At 42.0% G+C, this 16,157-nt stretch overlaps 1 protein-coding gene across 4 annotated transcripts in view; it reads left to right on the top strand.

The window, feature by feature from the left end:
* The first annotated feature begins 15 nt into the window (after window positions 1-15).
* GTF2H1 (general transcription factor IIH subunit 1) overlaps window positions 16-16,157 on the top strand; it is a 31,294-nt gene continuing 15,152 nt past the window's right edge. The window contains exons 1-8 of one of the 4 annotated variants that reach the window (XM_025202112.1): window positions 24-76; window positions 5,306-5,355; window positions 5,686-5,854; window positions 7,567-7,759; window positions 9,653-9,815; window positions 11,820-11,913; window positions 14,535-14,684; window positions 15,930-16,009. In XM_025202112.1, the coding sequence (XP_025057897.1) occupies window positions 5,701-5,854; window positions 7,567-7,759; window positions 9,653-9,815; window positions 11,820-11,913; window positions 14,535-14,684; window positions 15,930-16,009 (834 nt within the window). In that variant the 5' untranslated portion in view covers window positions 24-76; window positions 5,306-5,355; window positions 5,686-5,700. Of the gene's footprint in view, window positions 77-2,655; window positions 5,855-7,566; window positions 7,760-9,652; window positions 9,816-11,819; window positions 11,914-14,534; window positions 14,685-15,929; window positions 16,010-16,157 lie in introns of those variants that run through there. The other 3 variants (XM_006022004.3, XM_006022005.3, XM_025202111.1) reach the window with 3 other exon arrangements.

Raw genomic sequence — 16,157 nt, forward strand, 5'->3', positions numbered from 1 at the left:
CGGCGCCGGCACCGCCCGCCTGTAGCGCCCGCCCCGCCCCGCCGCAGCAGCGCCCCGTGACGCAGCCGTCCGCACGGTAGGAGCCCGGGGAGCGCGGGGCGGATTTAGCAGCCGGGAGGCACGAACCCCCTCCTCCCCTGCAAGGCACCTGAGCCCGGGGGGCTGGGCGATAGAGGGGTACTCATGGGGGGTGGACGGTTCTCAGCCCGTTTACCAACCCGTAGGGCTGGAGGTAGGAGCTGCTTCCAGGAAGGCATCTGCCGCCCAACAGGGAGCGCCTGGCTGGTCGGGTAGGGGCGGGCTGAGGCTGTGGCTGCCACTCCAGGAGCCTCTGCAGAGTTTTCTCCCTTCCTGCTCCTGGGGAAGCAGATGGGTTCCCCTGATGGCAGTGGTGCCAGAGCTGCGGGAGTGGGGCAAAGCCAACTTATGGGCTGGATCTGGCAAGTTCAGGGACCCTGCTGCCAGGTTGGGCCTGCAAACCAGCCCCAAGTGCCAGGTCCGGCTGCTCCGCATGCTGGCCCAGGCTGGATGCAGCCCCCGGGTGCAAGAATTGAGCAGTGGGGGAGTAGCAGTGGCGTTTGCTGCTGGAGACATTCCCAGAGCCACACTCAGGTGGTGATTGGTGCTGCCACGTTTCTGGACCCCTGAAGAGCCCCATGGGCCAGATGAGTCAGCTCTGCAGGTCGGGCTTTGAGCCCCACTTCAGTGTTTATGCTGCTTTTGACAGACATGGTCTGTTATTACAGCTAAGAGTTCACCTCCCTCGCTGTGTGGCAGGCAGCACAGGTGGGAGCACCAGGGTGGGGGATTGGGATAGAGAACTACACTGCGATACGCAGCTGTGCGATTCGGATTTGGAAAAAGGGCAGTATTAGATTGTGACATAAGGTGAAGGAAAGGGAGGGAGGGAAATGCAATGGATAGTCAGCCTTACTAGCAGCATTGCCACTTTGCCCTAGAATACAAGAAGCTGAAACCTAGCCAAAAGAGGGCAAAAGACTGGGGGGATTGGGATAGGGAACTACACTGCGATACGCAGCTGTGCGATTCGGATTTGGAAAAAGGGCAGTATTAGATTGTGACATAAGGTGAAGGAAAGGGAGGGAGGGAAATGCAATGGATAGTCAGCCTTACTAGCAGCATTGCCACTTTGCCCTAGAATACAAGAAGCTGAAACCTAGCCAAAAGAGGGCAAAAGACTAGTCCTTTCACTTGTGTCTTGGAAACTGTAGCTGAAATGAAACTTCAGGATTCAAAGGTTTTGGCACTGGGTAGTTGTGTGGAAATTACAGTCTTTAGGTTGGCAAAGTAGTTCATGAGCAAAGAAAATGTGATAGTTCTCTTTTTCCAGACATCTGGAAGAAGGTTCCTCAAAGAATTTTAATTTCCTCCCACTTGCAACAGCAAGCCATGTTTTCCTTTTTGTCTGATTTCAGGCAAAAGTTGACATTTGCATGTAGATGCCACTAATAATGGCAGGAGTCCAGACTTTTAGCATAGGGAGGCCTACAAGATTGTTATCCAGTTCTTCAGCTTGTTGCCTTGCTTGTATCTGAGTAATTTATATGCTGGGATGGATGGTGTGGTGTGCCTGTCACAAGGGCTTAAGGGGGAGATACAAAATACGTGTCTTCCCAGCCAAATCAGGTCAGCTAAAAGGAGGTGAAAGGATGGCTTCTTTTCTCCACCAATTTTTGTTTATTGTAGTGATCTTTGGGGTAAGGGAATGGGGTTGGATCTTCTGGTACCACTATTTTACTTGTGTACTGCAGCAGAAGCAGGGAAGAGGAATGCTGGGTGGAGAAGATATGGGAAGAAACTATAGAAGCCAGGCAGGTAGCTTAAAAGTAGGTGCTGGCTGCCCTCCATTGCCTGACATCATCTTCCAAAAAGGGAGCACTCCTGCAGTGGAGGCAGGTAGAAAATCCCTCATCACTTCTCTTTTCCAATCCTGGCCTTTCCAGATACTGCACTTCCTTGCTATTAAACTGCAAGAAGAAGAATATTCATAAATGGGCCAGAAGACAACCCTTGTAGTTCAGCTTCTTTTTGTTCTGTTTGTTTGTGTCTTGTTGTTGTTGTTAGCCTAGAACTCCTGCATGAGCAGGGTGAGCGATATCAGCAGTTGCATATAGCTGTAGGGATCGTGCCCAGGAGAGATGTGGTGTTCTACTCTAAAGCGCAATACACCACAGGTTAGAACTGCTTCTTTATCAAAGTGCATTTTGGAAATATAATCTCCTGTTCTATCACTTCAAAGTCAGAAAATGAAAGTTTATCTAAGCTTCACATTACAGAAATAAGTTACTCTGAGACGCATGTCAACTGCAAAAGCAGAAAATACTGTCCTTTTTCTGTCCTTGTTAAAAATGGCTGTATTTCCATATGACTTTGTCAAGGGAATTTTCCAGGCCCTATCCAACAGTAGATGGAAGCTTTCTTGGCTAACTAGCATACCCTAATGCAGGGTTAGACAACCCCTGGCATGGGTGCCAGAGCGTGGCACGCGAAGGTGTTATGCTTGGCGCACACACCTCAAAACAGATGGAAGGGCTGGGGCTGCACTGCCACAACAAGGATCGGGCTCCACACGGCTCCCCTGCTGTCCAGCCCTGGCAGACCAACATCCTACAAGTGAGATTGTGGGTGTTTTTGGCATTCTGCCCCAAAACATTGCCAGCCCCCGCTTTAATGTATCATCCGCTATGTAACTGAAGAGCATAACTAGTTTCTAGCCTTCCTGGTTGTTAAAGTAATCCTTAATTCATAAAACAGGAATAAAATGAAAAAGTACTTTATTCCCCCCCCCCCCCCGGAGTCTGTGACCAGACTACTCTAGTGCCTCTGTTGCTACCTCACATCATTGCCAGACACCAGTAAATTAAAATTTTGTCAGCTTAACTACTGCAGTTCAGACCCCTGTGAGCAGCAATGATGCTGTGAAGAATTGCATTGTTTTCACAATGCTGCTGCCTAAGAAAACTGCAGAGCAGCAGTCTAATAAAGGAGTTCTTCAAGATGAGGCATATCCCCAAAATGATGTTTGGGACCTTTTTTCCTCTTCACAGTAAATAGGAAATGCTTAAAGCAGGAGTAAAAGCAGACGCTTTTCTCTTAAATATAAACAGAGGTATAGGTCATAGCTGTGTTGGTCTAAGGACATAGGTAGACAAGGTTCTTGGTCTAACAAAGATATCAGATTTACACAAACTCAAATAGTTTGAAAAAATGCCAAGAAGAATTTTTCCAACTATTTGAGTTGATTTAATAAAAGATACCAGATTTACCCAAAGAACCTTGTCTGCCTGTTAAATGTAACACGTTCTTTCTAGCTGGAGGCTGATAGAAAATACAGAGCCCTCCCACTGGAACAGTCTCAAGACTAAACTCAGAAAAAAGCCTAGTACACCATCATCCTCCCTAGTAGCTAAGGGAGAAGTAGTTGGATATATTGATATTTTTCTTGGTTCAGTGTAAAAAGGGGGTTGGACAGGAGGGGAAGGTTTCCATTTTGGATAATGTTTGCTGCTTGTGAACAATCTTCAGGCAGAGTTATGTTATCTTTAAACTGCAGTTCTTTACAGTGACATGAAAGGCAAAAAATAAGCACTGACCTAGTGCAGTTAATTTTCCAGAAAATGGAAAGAGCCGCTTGTGGGATACTGCGCATTCAGAAGCTGCACACTGCAGAATGGTATACCAGAAACATTACATCTTTAAAAGAGGTCACCAGCAACTGTTTTTTTTTTTCTCATTTGAAAAACCAGTTGTGTGCAGAAGAAACAGGATAGCAGAAAAGCTTAATAGTGCACCACAGGAGGAATCTAAATATTAAAAAAAAAATTATTCAGTTAATTCAGCTCAGTGCAGTTTTAATTCTATGGTCCTTAGTGATGACTCCTATACCTCAAATTCATTAGAGTACAAAGAATTTTAATTCAACGAAACATCAAAATGCACAAACAAAATCAAACAGAAGACTTTGAAAGGCACAAATTGGAAACTAGCAGGGGTAAAAATTCCTGAGGTTTCAGCCAGGAAGGTTTCAATTTTCAAGCAGTTGTTCTCGAGTCTAAATAATACCAAGAAAAAATAATGGCTAGTCTGAAGGTAGTGGGTTATCTCAATTGTTCACAGTCAGTTACAGAATAATGGTATTAGGAGACAAGAAAGTGGTATGGGATTTTGATGGGGGTTAACCTGCAAGCTGTGATTTTAGTCTGTTACAAACTGAAGTATTACCAGAACTCAGAAACGTTGTACCCTAGCTGCCAAATATACTACCAGTAAGTAACACTGTCTCTTTCAAGACATGTAAAGAAAATGCTCATGGATCCAATTCTCTTCTACTGAAGTAAATAACAAAACTCCTGTTGATCTAAGTGGTATTGTTTCAAGGCTTGAGTGCAAATGCATCTTATTCTTACAGGTCTTTCCACTTAAATGTTTTATCTAACGCATCTTGTCTGATAGTTCAGCTTCCAAGATCTTCACTGAGCAGCAGAGTGCTGTTCTTTTGTAATGATCAATATTGAAGGTCAGGACTGAATGTGAAAAATATCCAGTTCGTTTAAAGATCCTGGTAAAAGCATGCCCATAAATGAGTGGGCTTGCTTTTTGGTTCCTGATCTTGTTGCATATTAGCATTAGGTAGAGTACAAATGTTCTTTTGAAGTTCTGAGGCATACCCCATGCTTCAAATGTAAGAAAATGCAGTTATGTGTATTCAGCGTGTTGGCAGCAAAGTGAGCACAACAGACAGCCAGGTACATGGCACAGATGCAACTACAGGAGTAGAACAAACAGAATATAGAAAAGCACCAGATATAGTACTGAGGAAGACTCATCTGATTCTGATAGGTATGTAAGGTATAGTGATGAAGCTAGTTCACTTGGTACTCAGTGATTCTCTTGATAAACTTAAGAATGCTGTTGGAAACTGAAGGAGAAAGGGATGCTTGTTGTCTCTCTACCCTACTCATAGTAACAAATGCGCTTGTTGAAGTCACTGATGAAATCCCCATTCTTTTCTATGGGAGCAAGATGAGACCCAGAATATTTTGGGGGTAAAAGTAGGCCGGTTAGTTATGCCAGAAGTCCTGTTGAAGCCCTGCATAGTTCTAACTGGTGGAAGACAAAAGTAACTGGTTCACTTTATTGTTAATTGAGAGGACATAGAGCTAAGAGCCTGAAAGTCTCCTGGTACCTTTTCCTCCTCTCTCTTAGAAAAAGGAAGGAGATCTTTAGGGGGAAAAAAAACTTCGTTAAATGCCCTAGGAGATTTGGAACATAACTTCTTTTGCAGGTATTGGCTTCTTTCCGAACTGGTTTGTCAAATAGAGAAACACAAAAAAGGTAAATAGAAAACATGAGTTATATGTAGAGATAGACATATGGACTGTACATGTAGCTGGAACTCAAACATTAGAAATATAATTGGAAAATGGCTGTTTATGTAGATGGCTATATTCTATTTAAAAACACATTGCATCTCTGCAGAAGAGTTTGATGTATGTTTGTTCCTGGCTTGAGCACTGGTAAATGTCTATATAGGATAATGTATTAATGCATAAATTCAAGTTTTGATCTCTGGAAACAAGTTGAAATACTGGAAAAATAGTGTCATAGAAGTGATATGAATGAATACTGAATTAAGTGGCCAGTTGTACCCTATGCTTTAATTAGCACCTTATAGCCATCATGGCAACCTCTTCTGAAGAAGTGTTACTGATAGTGAAGAAGGTACGTCAAAAGAAGCAAGATGGGGCTCTCTACCTTATGGCTGAACGGATAGCCTGGGCACCTGAAGGCAAAGACCGATTCACAGTCAGCCATATGTACGCAGACATAAAATGTAAGTGAAAGCTTTTTCTTTTTTATCTGTAATAAGTGTGTGCATGGTATTGGTAATTAAATAAGAATCAAACTTTATCTCCTGTGGAATAGCTGGGTAACTTGCAAGTGTCTTTGACTCTTTGGACCTTTCATGAGCCTACCTTCTCTAGTATCCATGAGCACGTGGATTCCAGTTTCTTTGGATTGTCACAGAGGGTCCTCTAATTTAGAAGGTTTGCAGGCAGCATTTTAATGCAGACCTCCCTCAAATTTCTAAAAAAAATCCTTTTCCAGTTTGGCAGTAGTTTCTGTAATAAGTTGGGTACAGAAATCTGTATTGCAATCTAGTAGAAAAATCAGCTGCGTCACTGCATGTGGAAGATAGAGGATTTAATAGATGCTAGTAGGCAACTATTTTGCCCATCATCATCTGTCAAGTAAGAAGTGAATCCAAAGCTGCCAAAGAATTTCTTTAAAGTGCACATCATGGATGGATATAAACTAACCAAAGCACAACTTGTTGGTGTGAAATGTCCCTGTTCATTGTACTAGCCTCTCACTGTAGAAAATCTGATTAACACTCTAATTAACTCTAGGACCACAATTTTTTTTTTAAAGTTCAGTCATTTCATTGTGGTCCTCCTGAATGTCATTGATAATCTCTGTTTAATAAACTGTTGCACCCGAGTAGGGTGGTGCAGGTTAAAGCCAAGGTATTGCTGGAGTTTATGTAGTTCTTAAATGCACTGTGCCAGGCTCACTTTAGAGCTGTTTGGCCATGCTCAGTAATGCAAGAAATAAAATAAATCCTTGCAGACTTGATGTCTGCTTCTGAATTTAGACAACACATTTGCTAGTTCTTTAACTAGGAATGTTGGAACACACACAAGATTTGTGTGGCTAGTAATCATGTTGAGTCAGAACTCCAAAATACAGCTACCTTTGACAGTTACCAGTGTAATAGTGATTTAGATTCAAGTTCATTTTAGCCTTACAAGTTTTGTAAAGCTGTTATCTTCTCTAGATGTTTAATTTATCATAATGCTTGTGTTATGTAGAAGACTGGAGAGTCCCTGAAGAAACCAAGTAAACAGTTGCATTCTCTTGAGTTGAAAGATACCTTTTTATTGTTTGATGGGATTGAATGACCCCGCGTTCTGTTAGGGTGCAATAAGAGAGCACAGCATCTTAATAGTGCCTTTTTGATTCCTATTCCTCAGTTATAGATTGGGATTTAGATCCTGAGACACATTAGGGTGCCTTTGCACTACTTTGCTAATGCCAGGGTAGCAGGGCAATGCCCCAGTATAGAGGGATCCTTGAGCGATAGAGAAATACCATAGCAGGTCCAATATGTTTCTTCTCCTGGGGCTTTGGGAAAAGATGTAGGACTCTAACACTTCTCTGTCCTAGAAGTTGAGGGTACCTGAGGGCTGCTCTAAGTCTGGTTAGTCTTCTAACGTAGAACCTGAGGCATGCAAAAGTGGTTTTCAGACTGAGGAATACTCAGCAGCAAGCCAGGATGTCCTAGATTTTTTTTAAAGCAAGATTTAGCTTTTTCAAATTAATTTGTGCCACTTTTGTGGCTGGAAGACGCATGCTGCAGTACAACCTATCTGTGGCATACCAGGATTTAATAACATGGTGTAGATAACTATATCTATCTAATTGCTCTAGGGAAAGAGTTTCTGTAATACAGTCTCTCACTAATTTGTTTCCCATGTAATCTAGGCCAGAAAATTAGTCCTGAAGGAAAAGCTAAAATTCAGCTTCAGCTGGTATTGCATGCAGGGGACACAACCAACTTCCACTTCTCCAATGAAAGCACAGCAGTGAAGGAACGAGATGCAGTGAAGGACCTTCTTCAGCAGCTGTTGCCCAAATTCAAGAGGAAAGCTAATAAGGAACTTGAAGAAAAGAACAGGTAAAGGGAGAGTGGGAATCTTCACTGATTCATAATTACACTGTAGCTTTTTCTCTGAACAGGACTTGGATTGTATTACAGTAACACTACCAGTGAAGTATTTGTTTCAGCAGCAAAAAAATTCCACCATGCCTGTTGTGGCATGATTGCTTGACTCTTGCTCTGTGTGTGTGTGTGTGTGTGTGTATGCACGCACGCAATTAATGGGCAGCTTGTAAGGATCATTGCATTTCAGATTAGTTTTAGAAGTCGCTTTGTTTTAACAAATAATCAGAGCATGATAAATGATGCAGTGGGATCTCCTTCTTTCCCAGCACTCTTAACAAAGACCTACTAAAATGCTTTCCTACCTAAAATAATCTTCTTCCTAAATTGAATATAGTTGGTCCATTATTGTAAATGGACTTGTATTCAAGATGGTGGCTAACAGGATTTGAATGCACACAGTGTTAAACATCAAAACATTCCTAAAAATTAGAAACAACTATACCATCTGAAGGAGTACACACTTAAATGTTTTTACAAGGAACTTCTGCTTATCAGCTGCCCTTCACAGCCTCCCCATCCCACTGTTGAAATTCTTTAGGGGACTATATTTGAGGTTTTCTTTAACAGCTGCAAGAGCCTTCCCTTCCATAGGGCCTTAATGTGGTTCTGGTAGGTGTAATAGGCAACTTGAAATCATAGCAACATGCTTTCTGTTGCCCTTAACTATGAAAACATCTTTTCTAGTAGCAGTTACATCCGATTAAAAATTGGGGGATAGGCATCCTCATGGCATGACCTTTTTATGCCATATTCCTTAGAAGTAAGTTATTACTTAGACTGCATCCAAGGATTCCAGCTTTCCATTTAAACCAAGTCAGTCATTTATTAGCATTCCTCAAGTCACATGCTAACAAGCGGGAGAAGATGCTTCCTACTTACAGAGTCTTTCTCATATTTGTAAAGGGCTGAATCCCTCAGGCTTTCTGTGAAGTGATTCAGCATTTACTGAGAAAATAAGTATGTTGCTCCATTTAAGATTTGCTGTACAATAGCTAACAGATGGACCTCTCTTCCTTTCCCCCCCCCCCCTGCAAATTCATATCAGGACTCCAGCAATTCTGCAGGTTCCTTGTAAGGAACACCCAGATACAGACACTTGCAAGGGGGTTACTGGCAGTTCAGCCCATATTTATACTAAACCACTCCTGTAGTAGAAGTATTTAGGTCCAATGCTGCTTTTGGTAGAAGTGCACCTATGCAAGTTATTTACTGAACTCCAAGTATCCACTTCTTGCATCAAGGCACTGACACACACAGATGGGTAAGTGCTCAGTTTCTTTCCAGTAATGGAGTTCCTCAGGACATGCTGTCCATGTAAATGTCACAGCCTTTCATCCCTCTCTGCTACTGTGTGGGTGCCTGTAACATCTGGATGATATGGTAGTTGAGTCTGCTCTGCCCTTCATGCCCTTGAGCCCAGCGGACATTGCTGACCAAAAAATTCATCTGGAAAGTATACCGTGCACACATCTATACTGTGTGCATGGTATACATATACGAAAGTATACCGTGTATACAGTATACACAAGTATACCGTGCACACTTTTTTCTTTTTTGGCCTGTACATTGTATTCAGGCCTGTCTAGACATTTCTTCCCCCCACCCTTTGTTAAAGTTATCTCTTGGCCAGCAACTTCGTTCTTTCTCCTCTGTTCCCTTTGACACACATACTGCTATTGAGATTGACCAGTGTCGCATGTAAGTCTAGCTGTAACTTTGCTGTCAAAGTGTTCTGTGTTTCTTATACTCTTGCAATCTCTTTCCTTGCTGAACCCATGCTAGATTGATATGGCAATCCTGGTGAAGTATTTTGGAGTGATTCAGTTCTATTTATTCTTTTACCAGAATGCTGCAAGAAGATCCTGTTTTGTTTCAGCTTTATAAAGACCTTGTTGTGAGCCAGGTAATCAGTGCTGAGGAATTCTGGGCCAACCGTTTAAGCATGAATGCAGTGGATAGTTCTGCGGCACATAATAAGCAGGATGTGGGCATCTCTGCAGCATTTCTGGTATGTTGAACCTTTCTAATAGCAAAATATTAGGCTATAAAGCAAAACATTTGGAAAATACATTTTTTGTGGCTTTTGGGCAAGGCTAAACTGCCCACCCACTTACATTTTGTTTTATTTATTTCTGTTAATCCTCTGGTATCCCTCTCTGTTAAGTTTGTTTTTCCTGCATTTGGATAGTTTATCGCTAATAATAGACACCCCATCAAGGAATATTCAGAAATTCTCCCTAAGGAAAATGTCGAATATCAATTGAGAACTGAAACCCTTTAAGGCAACAGGCAAAACACATTAATATTTTCCTCCTTCACAGTAGATCTGTCTTCCATAGAACAGAAAGGCAAGCTCCTGGTTTGGTCCAGCAGGGGTCAGTTTATTAGCAAGAGATTTATAGCTATTATCTCTTGCTTCAAAGATGTTTTCTATTCCTGTCTTAAATTGGAAGGGAATCTGTTCCAATAGTCATCTATATAACTAAAGTTTTTGCAGCTTTTTACATGCACAAGCCAGGCCACAATAAATTTCTAAATTTTTTATTGGTACTGATTTTCTGATACAAATGCATCAGAGGCTATCATCTTGTTGTCTGCCCCACAGAAGCATGTTATTACCTCTGCAACAAAATTACTAAATATATGATTCTTCAGTTAGAAACTCCCTGCCAAGCTACAATGACTAACTGTAAGTAGGAGGAAACAGTAATTGCACAAGTCAAGATGTCTTTGTCCTTTATAGAGCTGCCATCCCCCTATTAGCTCTCTGTATATCTTCCCTAGTGATCACGTGATGTTCAAATGTATACGAATCTTAGTTATCAAATTAATTTAATGGGTTTTTTCTGCCAGAGCTTTTATATAAGTAGTTTCAAAATGTTAGTAATGTATAATTGTATAAATTACACTATTACTCAATTTAATGAAAAATTGACAACTAGAAATTCCTTGGAGTTCAGAACAGCAGAGACTCCTATGCCTGAAGAAAGGTGATTTGTGCCTGAAAGCTTGCAAAGAACTTTTTTTCCAACTATTCATCTGGTCTAATAAAAGATATTACATCTACCCAAAGAACTTTGCCTGTGTCCTTAGACCAACACAGCTACAACCAAAAATCCAGCAACTAGAAGTTAAAAACCACCCATCAGAAGATGCGCACTCTCTCTCCAAGAAAACTTTAAATTCTCCTTTCCTGGTTCAAGTAAAAATACATCCATAAAAGCAAGCACAACTTCACTACACTTATGGAAATAATCCTAGTGTGGAAACTGGGATTCATTTGTATGGTAAAGAGAAAAGGCATAGAAAGTTACCTTGTAGCTCCCCCTGCTAATGACTGAAAAAGATACTGTGATTTTACATCGGAACCTCGTATAGAGATTGATAGATGCCACTAAGCGTGGCTATGGGAGGTAGCTTGCAATTGTAGTAAGGCATGTCTTCATATTTGAAATTCTTAAAATGTTTGGTTATAATGAATGGCTCCTTTTCTTAAATCTTGTGTACAATAGCCTCGGATCTCTGTGGAATGCTTAACTTATTAAATTCACTAGTGTATTGTTACTTTGCATGAGGCAGAAATACAGAAGAGTAGGCAATTAAAGGGATACATGCAGTTTAGTCTTACTATGGACAAATACCTTCTAACCGCTTTAGAATATTAAAATATGAGCATCTCAAATCCAGCATAGTCCTCTAATTGCTTCAATTTTGCTTTTCATTTCACCTTAAGTAAAGTTTATTTAATTGATTTTCATTAATATAATTCTTAAAATACCAACTCAAGTATTGGTTCTAAGCTGTGAAAACAGTTGAAATAATGATTTTACTCTCACACATTTACACACTGCCAAATATATTGGGATGTGAGAGGAGAGTATTACTCTCTCTCTGCAACAAGTTTCCTCTGCCAGAGATCTGGCTTCTTTCTTCTCCATTCACTGCCATAATTTAGAACTAATAGGTTTCCCTCCTGCATAGTTTAAACATCCTCTTCTCTTTTATTCTCTAGGCTGATGTTCGGCCTCAAACGGATGGTTGCAATGGTCTGAGGTATAACTTAACCTCCGATATCATTGAATCCATATTTAGAACATATCCCGCAGGTAAGCAAAATAATGAATTTTAATTTTTGTTATACAGCATACTATTTGTTGTCTTATTGGATCTCTCAAGTCCAATACTATACTTTTTGTTGGTAAACCATATAGCCTGCCTTCTTTCCCTTCCCACTCCCTTCTAGGCTATTTATATTATCACACCCTTAATTCAGTGGAGGGGTGTTTTTTAGCTTTTGGTAATATCTTATGTCTAGAAAAGAGAACTTGTTTTGAATTGTTCAGTTTGATGGACTAAATGTTAAAGTCAGAGGGGTTTTCCTTTTAAGGGATCTGTTTTAATAACTTTTACCAGTTTTACGAGAGAGTTGTTATATTTATGACTTAGACATGCGCCACTGGACCTTGATGCTGACATTGGTTTGGTTTGGTTTTGTTCCTGGGTGAAAACTCCTGCCAATCTCTGGGTGTGTCTTTGGAAGCGGGGAGCCCTAAATTTCCCTGCTTCTAGGAAGATACCCTGGAGATCCTTGAAGCATGATGGGCCTGATCCTGCACATGAATTCCCAGGACACACGGGACCAAAGAACACCTGCCTGGGACAGTTAGAGAGTGCCATAAAGCAAACAAATGTCTGCCACAAAAAAGCAGCACAGATTGTTACTATCTTTTTGTTTTGATCACAAATTTGGGCATATGCGGTACATACAGTAAAGAGTTATGGATGCTTTGCTTTGTCCCTCCATATAAACCTTTATGGTGCAATATAAATTTTTATGGTGACAAGAGGTGACATGTTTACACCAGGGGTGGGCAAAATGCGACCTGCCAGGCCATCCTATCTGGCCCGTGAGACCCCTAAAAAATTTAGAAAATGAATAGTTATGTGCCCCTGGCTGCCTGTCATGCAGCCCTCAATGGCTTACCAAAACTCGGTAAGTGGCCCTCTGCCTGAAATAATTGCCCGCCCCTGGTTTACACCCTTGGAGACTGTATAGGTGGCTGCCTTTTAAATAGCTAGATTCCCAGAATTGCAAACTTCTTGCATAGGCACAACAGTACTGTTTGCCAAATTAATACCTTTATAAGTAGGTCCTACTTAATTTTACGGAAACCATGAAATCCAGAATTGTCCATAAAATCAACACCAGTGACAACAAAAGAAAAAGAGCTGGCTGCCCAGTGAGAGCCAATGGTCCTCTACTGAGAGGGGAAGGCGCTGGCTGGCAGGATGGCATGAAGGGCAGCAGACAAGGTGGTGGCTGCTCCCTCATTCCTCCTCCCCCTGCCGGCACCTCTCCATCAGTCGGTACCAAGGGGCGGGGTAGCACAAAGGGCAGCCAGTAATCAAAACGTTGGATGCTCCTCATCCATCCTTTACCCTCCACCCCTTCCCTTCCTTCTCCCTGGGCATCTTGGCCAATCAGTGCTGAGGTGTAAGGTCACACAAAAGGCAGCCAGCTTTCAAGATGGCATCTGCTCCTGCGACCCTCCTCCCCCTGGGCTTCTCCACCAATCAGCACCGAGGAGCAGAGCTGCCACGAAATTGGCTCTGTGCACTGCAAGCAGACTGCAAAAAACCGTTTCTCTCTCCAGGATTTAGTTCTTTGTTCCTATCCCCTTTAAAGAAGGTTACCATATTTCCATGTCTAAAAAAGAGGACACCTGTCGTGGGGGAGGGGAGGGGTGGGGAGGAAGGAATATGATGGTGGAGGGGCGGTGACATGCCGGTGCCCTGCCCCTGCTGTTGCCCCTCACTGCTGAGCCACAGCCCTGCTGCTGCCCCTCCCAAACTGCAGTACCCTGCCGCCCTGGGTCATGATGGTGCCCTTCACTCCTGACCCGCAACGCCCACCCCACCCCATCCCTGCTGATACCCCTCACTTCCAACTCACAGCCCCCTGCCCCCTCCAACCCTGCCAGGAGGCCCAGCTATCCCCACCCAGACTGGGCCAGAGTGTGGTAGCTCTGATACATGCAGGTGGCAACGGAGTGTGCCTGGCCCCAGCATGGGCTGGAAGGAAGAAGGGGAGGCTTGTTCCACCCCTGCACCCTGGGATAGGGCTGCTGCACCCTGCCTGGCAGCCTGGCCGCAGCCCCCCTTCCCCCACCCCCGGAACATCTCCTGGCCACTCGGCCCATGTGAGCACTGGCCCCTGTGCTACCATCCGGCCACAGAGTTCCTTGCTGCCCTCAAAGGTTCCCCACCCCTTTCCTCCACTGGAGGGACAGGCAACCCCAACCCTGCCCTGTCCCAGCCCCCACCCCTCTGCCCTTACCAAATGTGCGGGATTTTGCTTTGCTCTGCTGGTGGGAGCAGAGGGAGGGGGATCAGAGCTTCCACAGCTGCGGGCTGGTACATGTGTGCTCCCTGCTGCCTCCGATCACCCTCCCCCTTATCCTACCAGTGGAGCAAAGCAAAAGCCTGGACATTTGGTCAGATTTTTTTTTTTTAAACACCCAGACAGAGATCAGAGGGCTCAAAAAGAGGACATATCCAGAAAAACCCAGATGTGTGGTAACCCTACCTTAAAGCCAGCATTTTCATTATCCTTTCACAAAGGCTGCCTGTGCCCATTCAACATGAGCTTCAACCACCTTCCGCCTGTTGTTGATATACGATAAAGAATTTTGAATAAAAAAACCTTTTAATACTGTTTGTTTTACAGTAAAAATGAAATATGCAGAAAATGTTCCACATAACCTGACTGAAAGGGAATTCTGGACACGATTTTTCCAATCCCACTATTTCCATCGGGATAGGGTGAACACAGGTTCAAAAGATCTCTTTGCTGAATGTGCCAAAATGGATGAGAAAGGTGAGGGCTTGCTTTTTCTGTTTTTCCTCTGGCTGCTCAGACGTGGTACATGCAACATGCTAGTATTTGGATACTACTTATTCACAGTTCATACAGTCCAGGTAGAGTTACTGAAACAGTCTTCATAGTGCACCATCATAACTGTATTAGTAGGGAATAGCTTTGTTTAAATGACCTTACATTCCATGGCATGTTAGCTAAGACTTGTGAACAAATATGGGCTTTGTGATGTGTAGAACCACTCTAGAGCAGTGTTTTCAACTTTTTCATTCTCAAGGCACCCTGGTTGAGAATCACTGCTCAATAGAGTGGATAAAGTGACTCTTTAGCAGGCCATTTAAGTAGGTTCCATTTTTATTCACCATCACCATTCTCTTTCCTGCTTCAAGTAGTAATTAGTGGTAAAAAATGCCTAAAGCCCCATCCTGTCTTTTCCCTTTCATCATCTGTGTAACTGATAAATTACACACATGATATGTATGAAGCTCCTTTAACACTTGAATGATTTGTATTCAAATAGTACTCTTCATCTGACAATCCCAAAGTGCTTTACAAACAAAAAAGATTTTTTTCATTAGACACAACTTATTTGAGAACTAGCAAGAACTTCCAATTCTCTGTTCTAAATACTATCTGAAACTTCTGTCTAAAGATGAACTATAATACCCTATTGAATATCTTTGTATTGTATTATGATCAGCACTGTGTGAGAACAAAGTATCTGGAGTTAGTTGAATTAATTCTTACAATAATTTCCAAGTAAAAAACAGAGGACTGACTCTAGTGGGTGATATAGTAACTTTCAGTCCTGTGCTATCTCTTACCTGTATAGACATGCATAAAAAGTTGTATGTAAGCACCAAACATATTTCAAAAGATAAATTACTGCAATGCTATAGGAGTTCTTGTGGTGAAAAAGATAGCTTCGTGCTTTTTGGTACTGTTTCATTGCAAACCTAAATGTCTGATTATCCTAAATGTTGGTAATTTAAACTACAATTCAAAATATGGCAAAAGCTTTCTTCCAGAAAAAAATATATTTTTATCTATACTTTGTCTTAGTTTGGTACATAGTAAATCAATATACTGTATGAGATAATTGTTGAATTATGTCAGTGTATTCAAATCCGGGTTAGATTTTGCTTAATTCTTAATTGTATTGCTTTGTTAGTCCAGAGTTTTAATGAATATCCTTGTCTAGTGTCATTTTGCAAAAAGACATTTGAGGTATTTGTTCTTCCATAGGGTTAAAAACAATGGTCTCTCAAGGAGTGAAAAATCCTCTGTTAGATTTAATGGCCTTGGAAGATAAATCTTTAGATGAGGTAGGTGTGAAGACTGAAACAAAACAGGTAAAGAGCACTTTAGTAATTTTAATAAAAAGGACTGCAAACAGCCACTACTAAATACCATATGTAATTTCTGCTAAATAACTTGCAATGCCCAGTGATAATTTGTCACAGAGTCTCTTTC

Source organism: Alligator sinensis, unplaced genomic scaffold, assembly GCF_000455745.1.
Source record: "Alligator sinensis unplaced genomic scaffold, ASM45574v1 scaffold983_1, whole genome shotgun sequence".
NCBI lineage: Eukaryota > Metazoa > Chordata > Crocodylia > Alligatoridae > Alligator > Alligator sinensis.